The sequence below is a fragment of the Onychomys torridus genome, chromosome 1 (genome assembly GCF_903995425.1).
Source record: "Onychomys torridus chromosome 1, mOncTor1.1, whole genome shotgun sequence".
In the NCBI taxonomy this organism is placed as follows: Eukaryota; Metazoa; Chordata; class Mammalia; order Rodentia; family Cricetidae; genus Onychomys; species Onychomys torridus.
Genome location: NC_050443.1, coordinates 140,092,964 through 140,109,989, shown reverse-complemented (window position 1 = coordinate 140,109,989; position 17,026 = coordinate 140,092,964). Strand labels below are relative to the sequence as shown.

Here is a 17,026-nt window from a genome sequence, read left to right as displayed (position 1 = left end):
TTTCTTAGCCATCATTTTTAATGTAACAATAAACTCTATACTCTGAATTATTTCATGCTCAATTCTATTCTTTTAGCAAAGTAATTTCTAAGGACTTTTAAAACTTCAATTTTATGAAAAAAATTTAAGATATTCATTGTGTTTTAGAAATTTTAAGCTTAGACTATATAGTATCATTTATACTTATTTCACTGGACTAATAGTTAATATTTAGTGTTATTTAGTGTGAGTTGTTATTTTCTACTCAATAAAACAGATGTTCTTGATTGCTCTGTACATCAAGAGTAGGTTTTATGATTTTTCTAAACTGGCCCCATGGTGATGAGATACTACATAAAGTTATGGTATGGAAAGAATACAGAACTTATACTTTTAGTCAAGATCAAATTACAGTAGTTCTTGAAATCTCCCTATGGTTATTCAGAGATGGACCAAAACTTACAAATATAACCAAATGACCTAGAGTTCCAAATGGCATTGTTTAGTTAAGTAGGAATAGAATTCATGCTAAAAACCTGAAGAGTATCACTTCATCCCCTTTGACAGCCCTGCACATTTAGGTATGTGAACTCACTAACTCCGAAGATGCTCCAGGAAGTGTTACTTGTTTAGAGTATAATTGTTCCAACTGTAAACTACTTCAGATGTAGGTGAGGTGTCACAGGAGCTAAAGAATGTAAGGGCTAAAGGTTATAGAGACTTTCGGTATGTTTTTCCACTTAGAAGGCCGAGTGGTTATTTCTGGCAGCTAAGAGTAATCTGGACAGCAGTGTCTAATCTTTTGGAGAGGTTAGGGAGAGTTTTGAGAATGTGATCATTCACCAGGAGCAAGGCAAACTCTTCCTATGTCCTCTTCCAGGTACTCAAGACCATTTTTACTATCTAGACAATGACATACCTCCCCACAGCTTCTTCAATCCGTCCTCTACAAGTATACAGGGTACCACCAGAGGTGGGTTCTACCTATTCCTAACTGACTGGACATGTCACTTAACTCAGAAAAGCTCTCAGTAGCCAAGAAGGTGGGAGGATGAGCATTTGCAATATCAGCATAACTCTTGAGACCATACTATTGCTGTCAGCTGCCTAACAGCACTGCATATAGTAACTGGAGGTTTGGGGCTAAAGTCAATATAATCAAAACTCAAGAGGTTCTAGTTAAACAATAATAATTTGAGAAGAATGAGTTAAAAAGAATTTTAGAGACCATTCAATCTACTTAAGCTGCTTAATGACCAGCTATTCAAAATCACAGATAAGTTGATAGTAAACCTACTGTGTAGAACACACATAAACTGACTTCTAGTCCATTAGTCTTTCCATGAAAGCACACAGAGACTGAGGACTGTGGGAGAGGACTGCATAGACTACCACACACACTTTTGTTCCTGTTGATCCATCAGGTCAGAATCTACTATTATTAGAGATTCTCAATTTTCTTAAAAAGATCATTTAAACAATAAATTCATATTGTATTTCCTTTCTTTTGGTTACTTAAATAAAACTGTATGTATAAAAACAGAATAAAAAGCATTTTAACACACATGCATTGAACTACTATAAGTATATACTAAAGATGTGTTAAACTTGCAGAATTTTAAAAGAAATTCAAGGCATTCACATTCTAACTTGAGGATAAATTTCTAGAACTGGACAGGATCTTAGATGCCATTTACCATAACCTCTTTATTAAATAGATGAGGAAACAGGTTTAGAAGCCTGTTAATTTCCCAAGACTACTTACATTACTAGCAATTGCACTGTATTTACAGTTTGTGGTGGTCTGAATAGGAATGGCCCCCAAAGACTCATGTGTTTGAATGCTTGGCCCATAGGGAGTAGCACTATTAGGAGGTATAGTCTTGTTGGAGAAAGTGTGTCACTATGGAGGCAGGCTTTGAAGTCTCATATATGCTCAAACCATACCCAATGGGACAGACAGTTCACTTCCTGTTGCCTTCCTGTGGTTCAAGATGTACAACTCTCAGCTCCTTCTCCAGCACCATGTCGGCTTGCATGCTGCCTTGCCATGACCAAAATGGACTAAACCTCTGAACTATAAGCCAGTCCCAATTAAATGTTTTTCTTTATAAGAGTTGCTGTGGTCATGGGGTTTATACACAGCAATAGAAACCCAAACTAAGACATGGTTTAACATGACAGAAAACATAAAAACCCTTTCAATACTTTTTAGTCTATGGAATTATTTAAGAGTTTATTCAGTTCCTGTTCTTCATTAACACTGGAAATTGGATATATTAAAAATATTAAATTAGGCATAGTGGCGCACACCTTTAATCCCAGCACTGGGGAGGCAGAGACAGATGGATCTCTGAGTTCAAGGCCAGTCTGATCTACATAATGACTTCCAGGATAGCCAGGGCTACACAGAGAAACCCTGTCTTATAAAACAGAAACAGAAACAAAACAAAACACAACACAACATACATTCATATTGGCACTGACATCCACATATAAATCTGAGCTATTTTTTAAAGACTGCTTTGGCTATTACACAAAATTTCAATCTGCTTAATACTTAAGTTTTATATATATCTATACACACACACACACACACACACATATATAGTATATATAATGTATATACATATATTAGTTTATACGTAGCTAGTTTAATATATATAATATATATATATAGGCAAATATCCTCATATTGTAGTTCAAAGCATATATATGTTAAAAATGCTTTCCATTCTGCTGTTCATTCTACAGTATAACTTAACCACCATTAGTATAAAAAGTGATCCCTATAACAATTACCTTGTCCGAAGAGCCAGCCAAGCAGCTTCAACATCTGCATATAGGTTCTTCTCTGTTGGTTTTCCAGAACTAGCACCGTATCCAGAGTAATCATATGAGAATATATTACAATTAATCCGGGACCCCAGACCTATGTAAAAGCTGCTCATCTGACCAAGATCAACAGCATTTCCATGTGAGAAGAGTAAGGTATATTTAGCATTGGGTGAACAACGCACAAACATACAAGCAATTCTATTGCCTTTACTGGTTCTTGTCATGAAACACTCAATAGCATCTTTTTCTCTGGAAGAGTACTGCCAGTCCGCTCGTTCTGACAGGTGTAAAGTCCAGCGGCTTCCACTTTCATCACACATCAGAGTGTAAGTTGGATCAGGTGGCAAAAATGCTAATTTTGAAGCAATTTTCCCTGGACAAGGTGGACAGCAGAAGAGGCAACATAGCTCACTAAATGAAAGATTATTCATCTTCTGAAAAAGAAAAGGAGACAACAAATATTTTAATAACTCAATGTGGACTCTGCACTCTCATACAACAGGCTAAAACAAAGACATCAATAAATATTATTGGTAGTTAATGTCTATTAACTATAATCAAGAATCCTCCCAAATAGATTTGCTGACATTGTTCTGAAAATACTTTAAATCCTGGAGGAAGGCAAACATTCCTGGAAATAGACAGACTTAAATACTATATATTTCTAAAAGCAGTGATTATCCTACTTAACAAAAACATTTAAGTTTATTTACAAATAAGACACAAGGTGTGTTTAGGTTAGTTGGTAATTTCTGTGTAAGTTGATGAAAACTGTCAGAATCCCACAGGAAGGTAAATAAACAAGAGCATTTGGAGACACTATTGGTCAGCAATGTGTGTATGTGTGTGTGTGTGTGTATTTATGTTTATATCTTGATATTCAAAAACAACCTTGTATATAAATTTGAGAAAAGAAATTTGTACAAGTGAGCCAGGTAGGACACTAGTCACTGCTACATTCACACAGAAACAAGGTTTTGAGCCCCTGAAGTGGTTTAACCAAGTGATATAATCCTTTCACACCACAAACCTATTATTGCAGTTTATAATTATGATTCACAAAAAATTCAAATCATAATAACAAATAAGCACAGAGAAAAAGAAAACATTAATGCAGATACTACTGAAATAGAGAACAAGAGCAACAGAGAGAGCCAAAGCTAATTCTTAGAAGAGTACGCAGTATCAACTGAACCTACTCACTTTACTCACTGCCAGGGATTTTTATAAACAACTTTCTCCACAGATACTAATTCATTTAAGAATTTCCAAAAGTGCTTTGACATAGAGACTATGATCCAACCCACTTTGCAATTGAGGCATGAACAGTTATACAATCTGGTTGATTATGATTGAATAAGAAGGCCAAAGAAGCTGGGAGCTCAGGACACACTGCAGAAGAGGAAGCAAAAAGAATTTAAGGGATGGAGTATGGAGAGGAATGCTGGGAAATCCTGTCTTCTGGTCAAGATATGGCTGTTACAATCATGAACTCACAGCAGCTGGAGTTACTTGTACAAGGCCTACACAAGAGCAAGTCAGAAAAGATCCCAGCTTACATGGTTGGAGCTTTGAAAGAAAATGGCCCTCAAAGGAAATGGCACTATTAGGAGGTGTGGCTTTGTAGGAGTAGATATGGTCTTACTGGAGGAAGTATGTCACTGTGGAGGTGGGATTTGAGGTCTCATATATGCTCAATATACCACCCAGTGTCTCAGACCACTTCCTGTTGTCTGCAAGATGTAGGACTCTTAGCTACTTCTCCAACAGCATGTCTGCCTACATGCTGCCAGGTTCCACCAAAATGATAATGGATTAAACCTCTGAACTGTAAGCCACCCCAATTAAATGTTTTCCCCTGTAAGAGTTGTTGTGATCATACTGTTTCTTCACAGCAACAGAAACCCTAAGACACATGGGGTAGAGGATCTCCAGCCCCACTCCCTGCCCACAGTGAGAAGCTATTGGCAGTGGACAGTTGCTGACAGAGGGAAAATTACTCTTTATTCAGGATATGGTCACTGATAAGTTTCCCATGACCAGTGGATCTTCAGGAAAGAAAAACAAGAAAGGAAAAAAAAAAAAAAGGACATTAAGTTCAGAGAGGGCATTCTGGCAGAGGGAAATGGGGCTAGATAGGATCACATTTCATTGTATACATGTATGAAATTCTCAAGAATAAGGAATCTATAATCATTAAGATTTGGTTCTTTAAAAGATTAACAAGATTGACAAACACTTAGCCAACCGACTAAGAACCCAAATTAATACAATTAGAGGTGAGAGGCTGGAGAAATGGCTTGGCAGTTAAGGGCACTTCCTACTCTTCCAGAAGATCTAGGTTCAATTCCTAGCACCCACAATGGCAGTTCACAACTGTCTGTAACTTCAGGATCCAACATTCTGAACACAGATACACATACAGGCAAAACACCAATTAAACAAACAAACATTAAACTCGAAAAATGGCTGGAAAATGGCTTGGTAGTAAAAAGCACTTGCTGCTCTTGCAGAGGACCTGGGTTCAATTCCCAGCACCCACATTGGTTGGCTCATAACCTCCTGTAAATCCAGCTTCAGGGGATCCAAAACCTCTGGAGAGGACACATGAGGTACAAGGAGAGAAAACAGGAGGTACAAGATGGAAGAGAGGTAAAAAGCCAGGAGGCAAAATGTAGATTAATATAAATGGGTTAATTTAAAGTAAAGAGCTAGTGGGATAAACCTAAGCTATAGGCCAAGCTTTCATATTAATAAGTCTCTGCGCCATGATTTGGGGACTGGTGGCCAAAAAAATCCATCTATATCTGGCTTTCCCACTGATATGAACATATGCACACTCACATACACATGCACAACACACACACACACACACACACACACACACACACACACACACGTAATAAAATAAAATTAGAGATGAAAAGAAAGCCATTACAATAAGGTGCACCTTGAAAACACATATTCCACTAAATTGGAAAAAAAAAAAAAGAAATGAATGCATTTCTAGATAAACATGACCCTCCAAAATTAAACCAAGATGAGATAAAATTAAATAGATCTATAACAAGCACTAAGATTGAAATAGCTATTAAAACTCTTTCAACTAAAAAAAGTTCAGGCCCAGATGGATTCACTGGTGAATTTTATCAGATCTTCAAAGAATTAAAACTAATGCTCAATGTTTCTCAAGCTATTCCATAAAACAGAAAGGGAAGGAAAATTATCAAACTATTTTTACAAAGCTAGTATAAGGCCTGATACCAAAATCAGTAAAGATGGAGGGAAAAATTACAGACCAATTTCACTGATGAAAGATAGGCTGATCTCTGTGAGTTCGAGGCCAGCCTGGCCTATAGAGCAAGTTCCATGGCAGGCTCCAAAGCTACAGAGAAACCCTGTCTCAAAAAAACCAAAAGAACACATAGTAGAGATGACTGACCATGATCAAGTTTGAGAAATTTTATTCCAGAGATGACTCAATAAATTTTATATGAGTGGACAGACTCAATAACAGAAATCCCATTGTAATATCAGTATCAGTAGATTCAGAAAAGGCTTTTGACAAAATTCAAAATCTGCTCATGTTAAAAGTCCTGAAAAACTAAGAGTAGAAACATATCTCAAAATCATCAAGGCTAAGTATAACTACAGCCAATATTATATTACATGGGGAAAACCATAAAGCACTACCACTAAATAAGGAACAAGTTAAGTGTCTATTTATCTGACACAGTACTGGAAGTAACAGCTAGAGCAATAAGACAAGAGAAGCAAATAAAAAGGCTACAAATAGGAAAGGAAAAAGTCAAATAGGAAAGGAAAAAGTCAAAGTGTCTGTATTTGTGGATGACATTCTATACATGAGACCCTAAAGACTCCACAGCAAATTTTTAGAGCTGGTAAAACACTTTCAGCAGAGTGGCAGAATATAAAATTAATACATAAAAACCTACAGTCTTCCCACATACTAATGACAAAAAAGCTGAAAAAGAAATCAGGGAAACAATCCCATTGTTAAATACCAAGCAAACAAGTAAGAACACATCCCCAATAAATAAACAAACCCCCCACCAAACCCTTGGACTAAACCACAGATGTGAAAGACCTCTATAATGAAAACTTAAAAATATTTAAAAGATAAACTGAGGAAGATAAAAAGACCTCCCATTGCTCATGGATTGAACAAATCAATATTGTGGTGATGGCTATCTTACCAAAAGCAAATTATACACTGAATGCAATCCCAATCTAAATTCCAGTGACACTCTTTACAGAAACAGAAAAACAAAACAATTTTAAGACTCACATAGTAGCACAATGTATTTTGGATAATTACAGCAATCCTGAACAAGAAGAGCAGTGCTGGATTATCACCATACTTTGATTTTAAGTTATACTACAGACCCACACTACACACTAATAAAAATACAGTTCTGGCACAAGACAGGCATGTAAATCAATGGACTAGAATAGAGGATTCAGATATAAGGTCAGTTGTTAAATATAGTCACCTGATTCTTTGACAAAGATGTCAAAAATATACAATAAAGAAAATATGAAATCTTTAGCAAACTGTGCTAGAAAAACCAGATATCCATATGTAGAAGAATAAAACTAAATCCTTGCCACTCTGAACAAAATCAAAATGGAACACGGGTCTCAACACAAGCCTTCAAACTATAACCTACTAAAGAAAAATATAGAAAGTGTACTTCAAGATACAGGTAATGGTAAGGATTTTCTGACTAGAGCTCTGGCTTCTCATGAAATAAGGTCAATCCCAACAAATGGGCATTTCTCATGAAATTAAAGCTTTTGTAGAGGAAAAGACACTGAACAAAGTGAAGACATCCTACAGGGAATGAGAACACCCTTGGCATTACATTCCCAATAGAGGATTGGTATCTTGAACATAGAAATGACCAATTTTGAAAAAGAAAAGAGCGAAAGAGAAATGGCTATATATATTTAAAAAATATCAACATCATTAGCTAGGAGGGAAGTGAAAATTAAAATTAACCTTGAGATTACAAGTGACAGTGGATGCTGGTTAGGAGGTGGGGAGAAGGAAACGTTTATACACAAAATGTAAATTGGTCTAGCCCTACTGAAATCCTTGGGGATGCTTTCCAGAAAGTTACATACAATAAGTCAATTTATACCTCTCCTGGGCATCGAACCAAAGGACTCATCCTCTTTGCACATCCATGTTCACTGTCACTCTATTTACAATAACTAGGAAATGGAACTAGTCTAAAAGTCCATCAGTTAACAAATGGGCAATGAAAATATGGTGTATATACACAATAGAATTCTAATCCTCTCTAAAGAAAAATGAAATTATAAAATCTTCAGGAATTTGGATACAACTGGTGGACATCATATTAAGCGAAGCAACCAAGGCCTAGCAAGACAAATGTCACATATTCTCTCTCATGTGGCTCCTAGCTTTGAAGTTTTTACTTGTGTGTTTAATTTGGAGTGTCTATAGACGTCAAGAAGCTAGTAAGAGCCTATTGTGGGGAAGACAAAGCCTTGACAGGCAAGGGGACAGAATGCATGTGTTATGCAAGTATGGGGGGGTTAATTTAGGGTTAAAAGTTTAAGCAGGGGTGGTAAAGGGTCAGGGGAGACAACAGGGTGGAGAAAAGGTTAACCAAAACTAAAGATGCATGAAATCGTATCCTGGAAACACACTACCTTACTTGTAAGCTAATTAAAAAAATACAATCAAAATGAGTTTGAACACAGGAACCTTGTATAGTTGGACAATGCTTCCTCCAGAAAAAAAATGGTTATTAAATGAAAATCTCAGTACCAGGCATGGGATACCTTCATATGAGTTATTGGTCACTGAGGTCTCAGAGGACCCAAAAATAACACTGCTCTGTTGTCCACCATAACTAAGTTGTAATACTCCACTGTTGAAGACATAACATACTTTTGTTGTAGGACATAAAGAGATCAAGTACAACTGGCCTGAAAACTTCCTTCTTCTGGCTACTCCTCATAAATTAGTGCTGCTCTTCATTTTGACCAGAAGTTACTTTCTGCAGTTAATGTACAGATTCATAATGGTCAAAGTGTTAATAAGTGACTGCTGAGTATTAAGTGAACAAAAAATAAGGAACTAAGAACTGCTTATGTCATTAACATAAACTTATACATGTATGTCTGTCCGTAAGATACAATTAAAAAAGAAAATGAGCAAGCCATGAGGGGCAAGCCAGTAAGGAGCATTCCTCTCAGTTCCTGCCTCTAGACTCCTGCCCTGACATCCTTGATGATGGACTTGTAAGATGAAATAAACCTTGTCCTTCCTAAGTTGCTTATAGTCATGGTGTTTTATAGAGCAATAGAAACCTTAACTAAAACAATCTATTTAACATTGAAGAGATCTTATCTTTTCAAGAGATATAAAATTTCATCCTCCCTTGTGGTGGGTATTGTGTTCTCTGAAATATTGTGTGTTCCCCGAAATAAACATATCTGGGGTCAGAGAACAGACAGCCACTCGAACAAAGCCAAAAATGGTGGCTAGAAAATAGGAAGAGTAAGCCATAACAGAAGTTGGGCGGTGGTGGTACACACCTTTAATCCCAGCACTTGGGAGGCAGAGCCAGGTGGATCTGAGGTCAAGGCCACTTTAGAAACAGCTAAGCATGGTGACCCACGCCTTTAATCCCAGAAACCCAACCTTTAATCCCAGGGAGTGGGGGCAGAAAGAAAAAGGTATATAAGGCGTGAGGACCAGGAACTAAGGAGTAAAGCATGTAGTTAGTTAAGCATTTGGTTGGATAAGCATTTAGGTTTTAGAGCAACACAGTTCAGCTGAGAGCCATTGGGATGAGGACTCAGAAGCTTCCAGCCTGAGGAAACAGGATCACCTGAGGAACTAGCAAGGTGAGATAGCCGTGGCTTGTTCTGTGTCTCTGATCTTCCAGCAATCACCTCAATAACTGGCCTCGGGTTTGATTTCATTAGTAAGACCTTTTAAGTTTCATGCTACGCTCCCTGGCAGACTGTCCTGCTTTCTATAATGTACATCAATCTCCATCTTTATTTCCCTTTCTATAGGCATACACTCTGAAATACATACACATCCTTAAATATCTTAAGACAGATCTGAGATCAAGAACAGCCTAGTACAGAGTTCCAGAAGAGACAGAGCTACAGAGTAAGACCCCCCATCTCAAACAAAATAAAATAAAATACAGAGCTGAACAATGCAGCCCAAGTTAGCCTGCTTTAACCCATGCTATGCCTGCCCACCATTAGTTTTGTGCTCAATATTCTCTTCAGGTGCATGTTAAGTGTTCTACCACCAAGCTAAACTCCAGGACACATGAACACTTTGGTTACAAAAACTGATGCCTGGCGCTGAGGAGTTGGTACTTGCCATGACCTTAATTCCTTCTTGAGCCAGAAGTCATGTAAAAAATGTGGGTGTAATGGTGTGCCATGTCTTTGAAATCCCCTGTGGCTTGAGAGGTGGAGAGAGGAGGACCTCTGGGGTTTGCTGGCCAGACCTATCAGGGCCAAGTCTGAGATCCTGTCAAAAAGATAGATATATAGATATACAGGTAGATAGATAAGTTCTGAGGAATGCCATGCAAAGTTGGCCCCTGGCATCCAGATGAGCATGCACCTACATGTTCAATGCACCTCCTATCATACCCACCAAAATACTAAAGCTTGATGATTTGAATGAGCAGTTTAAGACACTAGAAAAAAAAAGTACTTTTGAGTCTACCTACTCTAGTAGTGAACAAACAGAATGGATATTTGTTAACAAGAGGTGAACACTGGAATGGACAAAATGACAGCAATTTATCATGTGGTGCTGGGAACCAAACCTGGGTCCTCTGAAAAGAGCAACAATTGCTCTTACATGCTGAGCCATTTCTCCATCCATCCACTGAATTTTTTTTTTCCATCCACTGTATTTTTTTGAGGCAGGGTTTCTCATTGCACCCTGAGCAGACCAGTGAGCTCCAGGGATCTATCTCCATCTTTCACAATGCTGGACACTAAGCCTGGGACTTGGGAAGGTGCTAGCAATCGAACACAGGTTCTCATGCTTGTAGGAGAAGCACTTCACTAGCCTACAAGGACACTGATTTATATTTAACAACTTAATGAATTGTAACTTCATGTAGTAGTGATGAGGTAGGTAATGAGGTGCAGAGAAGACAGAGGTGTCACTGGTAGGGTAACAACCTGTCATTTCCCAGAGCTGTTTTCCAAATGACTCTGCTGATACCCTGGAACTGGACCTACCATATGGGTGGAAAATGAATCCAGGTCCCTATGTATGAACATAGAGTGTGCATGCATGGGGGTTCACACACATACACACCATTCTGGAATTCTGGACTATAAAAAGATGGTAAGACTAGACATTTGAGTGTGGGAAAGGAAGTGTGGCATTGAACAGTGGCAAAACAACAAGCCAATTCTGACCTTGGTGCTTACACTGCACAGCTCTATTGCTCTTCTCTCCTGAGGATTTTGAGGATGACTTTTTAAATGGAAGGCAGTCTTCAAATGTGTCCAGATTCTAGCAAGTCTTTGGACCCAGGATTCAATACTGTTCAACTTCCATTTCATAAAATGTACCTGAGATAGAGCAAGGGCTAGGGCTGCAGCTCAGTGGCAGAGCACTTGCTTAGCACATGTAAGATCCTGGATTCACCCCCAAAGGCCAGAAAGAAAAATGTCATCAATTTGTAAAGGTGCATGCAAGAGCACCCAAGGATATGTATTATTTAGATTAATTTCCATGGTTTAATAAAAACAAGTGAGACTCTTAGAATGCTATGGCACTGACTCTAGAAACCAATTAGGGAGTAGAAATAAAATCTTGCGAGTCCAGTCCTTGTACTTTAGAACAAGTTCTTACTCTACCTTCTGAAAATTACTCTGTACATAGCAACCCTACCTAGAGTTCTTAGCTGATAGTTACCTGCTCATTACATTTTCTTACTTAATCAGAGGTCCTGATCTTGAGCACTGCCAAACAGGCTCCTGTGATTTTCTTTCTGTCTTTTTTTTTTTTTTTTTTTTTTTTTTTTTGTTGTTTTTACACAGGGTTTCTCTGTGTAACAGTTCTGGCTGTCCTAGAATTCACTGAGATCTGCCTGCCTCTGCCTCTGCCTCCCGAATGCTGGGATTAAAGATGCGCACCAACACTGCCCAGTCCAAGCTCCTGGTTTTAAGTGTAAAACAGACATAGCTTTTTCTTTCCCTCTGAGATACAGTCTTGCTTTGTAGTCCAGGTTGGTTGCTACCTGGAAAATGTGGGGATTAAAAGCATGTACCACAATATCTAATGGAGAGTAATCTTTTCAAGGATAATTTTTCCTGTAGAATTTTAAAATGAATATCCTTTATAATTAAGGGAATTTGGGAGCTGGAAAGATGGCTCACAGGTTGAGAGCACTGGATGTTCTTGCAGGGGAGTTGGGTTCAATTCCCAGTTCCATGGGATCTGACACCCTCTTCTGGCCTCCACCGACCCAAGGACACACGTGGTACACAGTTATACATGCAGACAAAACATGCATACACATAAAATGAAATAAAAAAAAAAAGAAATTAAGGAGGTTGTCTTTTCTTTTTTAGTTTCCAAAGAGTTTTAATGGGGTATATGATAGAAAACCAACTTTCTATTCTTGAAATAGTTGTTTTGGTAATAATATATATAACATTTACACATTGCTAGACTTGCTTTGCTAACATCTGCCCAAGATTTTTGTACTTATATACATGGTTGAGAATGACTTCAGGTGTGTCCTTGTCTCTCATTACATTTTTGGATTAAGATTATATTAAACTAATACAACTTAGTTGGGGGGTTCCCATACTAAAGAAAAATCAGTCTCTTATGACGTTTACTTAGATTATTATAATATTCCCCTATAGTTTAAGGGCCATGTCTTGCTGTTTTTCCCTCTTTTAACTTTTGTAGTAACCATGTAATGATATACACGCATAATCCCAGTAGTGGGGAGGCCGAGGCAAGAGGATTCCAAGTTTGAGTCAAGGTCGAACTGTATAAGTACATCCTATCTTAAAAACAACAAAAGCCCTCTGTTGCTATTGAAATGTTAAGAGAATGAAGTCAGAGAAATGGCTAATCATAAATGGAAGATGCTTAAGAGACAGAGACACAAAGTACTGAATATTAATTGCACAATGTTTGATATGTACTCAATTTTTGAAATTTAACATTCACTTTCAACTTCCAGAGGACAAATGTAGATATGTAAGCCTTGAATAATGTATATAATGGAAACTACTGACCTTGCAAAGCTGGCCTGAGAACTAAGCAAGGTCTAACAAATACCTGAAATGTAAATTACACTGCTGCAGTGAGGAGTGGCAACTGAAGTGCTATCAGCCAAATGACTTGTTTCTACGGAATCCTGGAAGACTGCTTGGACAAGCTTAGGAGTATATGGGGAGTGAGAGACAGTAGCACAGAAACCAACTTTAAAGCTGACCCAGCTTCCAGCCCTTGAACCTGGCCCCCATCTCATGCATGGCCTTATCTCAGGACTCTACATTTTATTTTCTTTTGAACCCTCTTGCTCTAGTTTAACATTCCTAGTTTCTGCTCAGCTGCTTTCTAGCAGTCCCACTGTCTTCCACCAAGTCACTACCTTCAGTTCTGGAGCTTGACATTTTAAATCAACCTCAGATCCATGCTCAAAGCACATACACCATCTACTCTATGCTGACTTTACACCTAGACAAAACAGTAAGTAACTAGACCCAGAGCCAGACAAACTGGCTATCTACTGTACACTGGTTAGATGAAGATTAGTCACCAGGCTAGAAAAAAAATCTTTGGATCTACCAGGGAACCCATGTGCTTTGTACCTGAAAATGGTACTTTCTTTTTTAATGATTAATGTTACACTTTACACCAGGAAATAATTTCTTTTAAAATATTATAAGCTATGGGCAGACTTATTCACGAGCACTGGGAAATTTAATAGAACTAGTGCTGATGCAAGAGGCAAATTCAGAGTGAGAGTGGAACATCACTTCCAAAAGCTACCATTAACGAGAGTAGATAACCATACACATGTCACATAGGAAATCCAGCCTGGAGCTGTGGGAGAGGCTTAGGAGCAGCATGTATTTATGTTCTTCTCTTTACTATCCTTTGGTGAGTGCAGGGCTCTCTGGCAGACATCAGTTCATGATTACAAGCTACTGCTTACAAGTTTTAGCCTTTATCTACCCACAACTTCAACAGTATACTTACGGGTTTCACAGGCTACCATCACGGAGGTATTCTTAGATCTGGACTTCAAGAAGTTACAACTCCTTAAAGACTGACCAGACCAGTACTCATATGCCCAAGGCTCATGTCCCATCCAAATGAGTAAATATATTGTACATCTATCATTCACTGAATCTTATTCTCAAGAGGCTTCTGCCTTTTGTAAAAACAAATGTGGAGAACCTACACTCCACTGATTTTTCTTTTTCTTTTTGGCAAATAGCCATGTCAAGCCTGGGGGATAAGAACTTCATAATGCTCCCTAGCTGTGGAAGAGGTTATATAGACGTCCCCCTTAAGGCCGAGCACTCAACAGACAATTATTTTCATCACTTTGAACAGTATGAGTTTGTGCAGTTACTGCTGATAATTGCAAAATGAAAAACCTCATGCCAGGTGGATCTCTGTGAGTTTGATGCCAGTCTGGTCTACTTACTGAGTTCCAGGACATATTGAGACTCTGTTTTCACAATCAAACCAATAAGGAAGCATCTCTGACAAAAGCTGGCAGCTCCACTAACTAATCTATGGGCACAAATATACATATTTTGGAGACATTTAGGTAGGTACAATATGTTCAATTAGAAAAGCAGAAGTAGTAGCCTGCCCCGTAGGACCACCTATGACCTCTCCAGCCATGAGCTTTACAGTACCAGATATAAATTCGAGGTGGAGCACACCTCAAACCAAATTAGAAAGGATTTGGTTACCCCTACCACAGATTTGTCACCATTGTGCTAGTGGGCACATTTTGCCAAGCCAGAATTAGTTCTATATTTAAATATGGTATTACTCTAAGATTTAAGTACAGTAATAACATATAGAGACTTATGAAATGTTAAGTGTAAATGTAAATAACTTCACACAACAAAATTTCAAGACTTAAATTTGAGTTTGTTTTATAGTCTCCCTTTAAAAGAGGTGAGAACACAACAAATACATTAGTTTTTCTTTTAGAAATGACTACTAGCGAATTTCTGAAAAGTATTTTAGCCAGAGCTGATAGAAGCCAACAAAGTGTTCTAAACTGTTGGCCAAGTATGGCAACAAGGGAAGGTGGGGTGATTTGAATGAAATGTTCCTGTTAGTTTTGGGGAGGTTTAGGAGGTGTGGTCTTGTCAGAAGAAGTGTGCCACTGCAGGTAGGCTTTGGGAGCTTAAAGACTTAAGCTATTTTGAGTTTTTTCTTTCTGCTTTGCGTTTGTGATTCAAGATGTGATCCCTCAGTTTCCTGGGGCTGTGCCTTTACTCCACCACCATGGGTTCTAACCCACTGGAACCTGTCAGCTCAAATAAACCTTCTGTTGAGTTAGTTATGTGTCTTATCACAGCAATAAAAAAGTAACTAATACAGAAGCTGGTACCAGGGAGTGGGTTACTACTGTGACAGACTTTGGAACTTTGGACAAGAAAAGTGGTTAAATGCTACAAGAAGAGCCTAATGGGTCACCAAGGTAGGAGCTCAGAAGACAATGGGGGTTAAGAGTTACACAGACTTTGGAGGCCTAGCTCAAAAGGTTTTCAAAGGGAACAAATACTGGCAATCGGACTAGAGATATTCTCTGATAGTTTAGCAAAATACATGGTTACTTTCTGCACATGTCCTAAGAACTTGCCTGGGGCTATGGACTAGTATTTCAGGGAAATTTTAAGACAGCATAATATTAACCAGTTGCCCAAACACTGGCAATCTTAATGTTACAGCTAAGGCATGTGTTGGAAGAGGCTGTAACTGTTAAGGAGAGCACAGTCACTAAGGAAAGATATGATTTGCACTGGTTATTATCTTTTCTACTCTTCTGCAACAGTTCCTGGTTTTGACAAAAAGATTAATAAGTAAAAAAGGAACAACTTAAAATATAAATAACAAATGAAAACCTTTTGGAAAGTAAATGTGAATTTCTTCTACTCACAAGTCCTCTGAATCTGAACCTATACTTTCTTAAAAGTAATGAACTCTGTGCTTTAAAAACACCTTGAGTGGGCCTTTACAGATCTTTTGAATTTGAGGCCAGACTGATCTACAGAGCAAGTTCTAGGACAGCCAGGGCTACACAGAGAAACCCTGTCTCAAAGACAAAACAAAACAAAAACAAAAACCCACGTTGACAGCTTCCTTCTATACTTCAAATAAAACTGAACTCTGTAGTTGTAATCTTAAAAGTTCTTATTAATAAAATCAAACCCGAGGCCAGTTATTGGGGTGAATGCTGGATGATCAGAGAAGCAGAACAAGCCACATCTACCTCACCTTAACAGTTCCTCAGCTGGTCTTATTTCCTCAGACTGCAAGCTTCTGAGTCCTCATCCAAATTGATCTCAGCTGAACTGTGCTGCTCCAAAGCCTAAAAGCTTAACCAGCCAAATGCTTAACTAACCAAATGCTTCTAGTTTCTGGTCTTCACGCCTTATAAATCTTTCTGTTGTCACTCCCTGGGATTAAAGGCGTGTGTCACCTTGCCTAGCTGTTTCTAAAGTGGCCTTGAACTCAGAGATCCACCTGGCTCTGCCTCCCAAGTACTGGGGTTAAAGACATGTACCAACACTGCCGAACTTCTGCTATGTCTTGCTCTGACCCATTTTCTAGCCACCATTTCTGGCTCTGTTCTAGTGGCTGTCTGTTCTCTGACCCCAGATAAGTTTATTAGGGTGCACAACATTGTGGGGAACACAATACCGCAGAACTCTCTACAGGTTCTCAAAGGTCTTGTATGAATTGGGCTTAGATCATTTCTCAATTACACTGCTGTAGTTTACAGGGTTCACATATGCTTTTATAGCTGAACATTGTGCTCCCTGACATACATTTACATGTGGGCTTCATTAATATCTGCATATCTATAATTTGTTATTTTTAACTACATGTTTGTGTATGGGTATGTGTACGTGAGTATATGTATTCGCAAAGGCCAGA

At 38.3% G+C, this 17,026-nt stretch overlaps 1 protein-coding gene across 1 annotated transcript in view; it reads right to left on the bottom strand.

Moving 5' to 3' along the window:
* The window catches only part of Abhd17b (abhydrolase domain containing 17B, depalmitoylase), a 36,851-nt gene that overhangs the window by 4,022 nt on the left and 15,803 nt on the right, over positions 1-17,026 (bottom strand). Inside the window, exon 2 of the mRNA XM_036207493.1 lies at positions 2,782-3,251. Coding sequence (XP_036063386.1) covers positions 2,782-3,248 — 467 coding nt within the window. The 5' untranslated portion in view covers positions 3,249-3,251. The remainder of the gene's footprint in view (positions 1-2,781; positions 3,252-17,026) is intronic.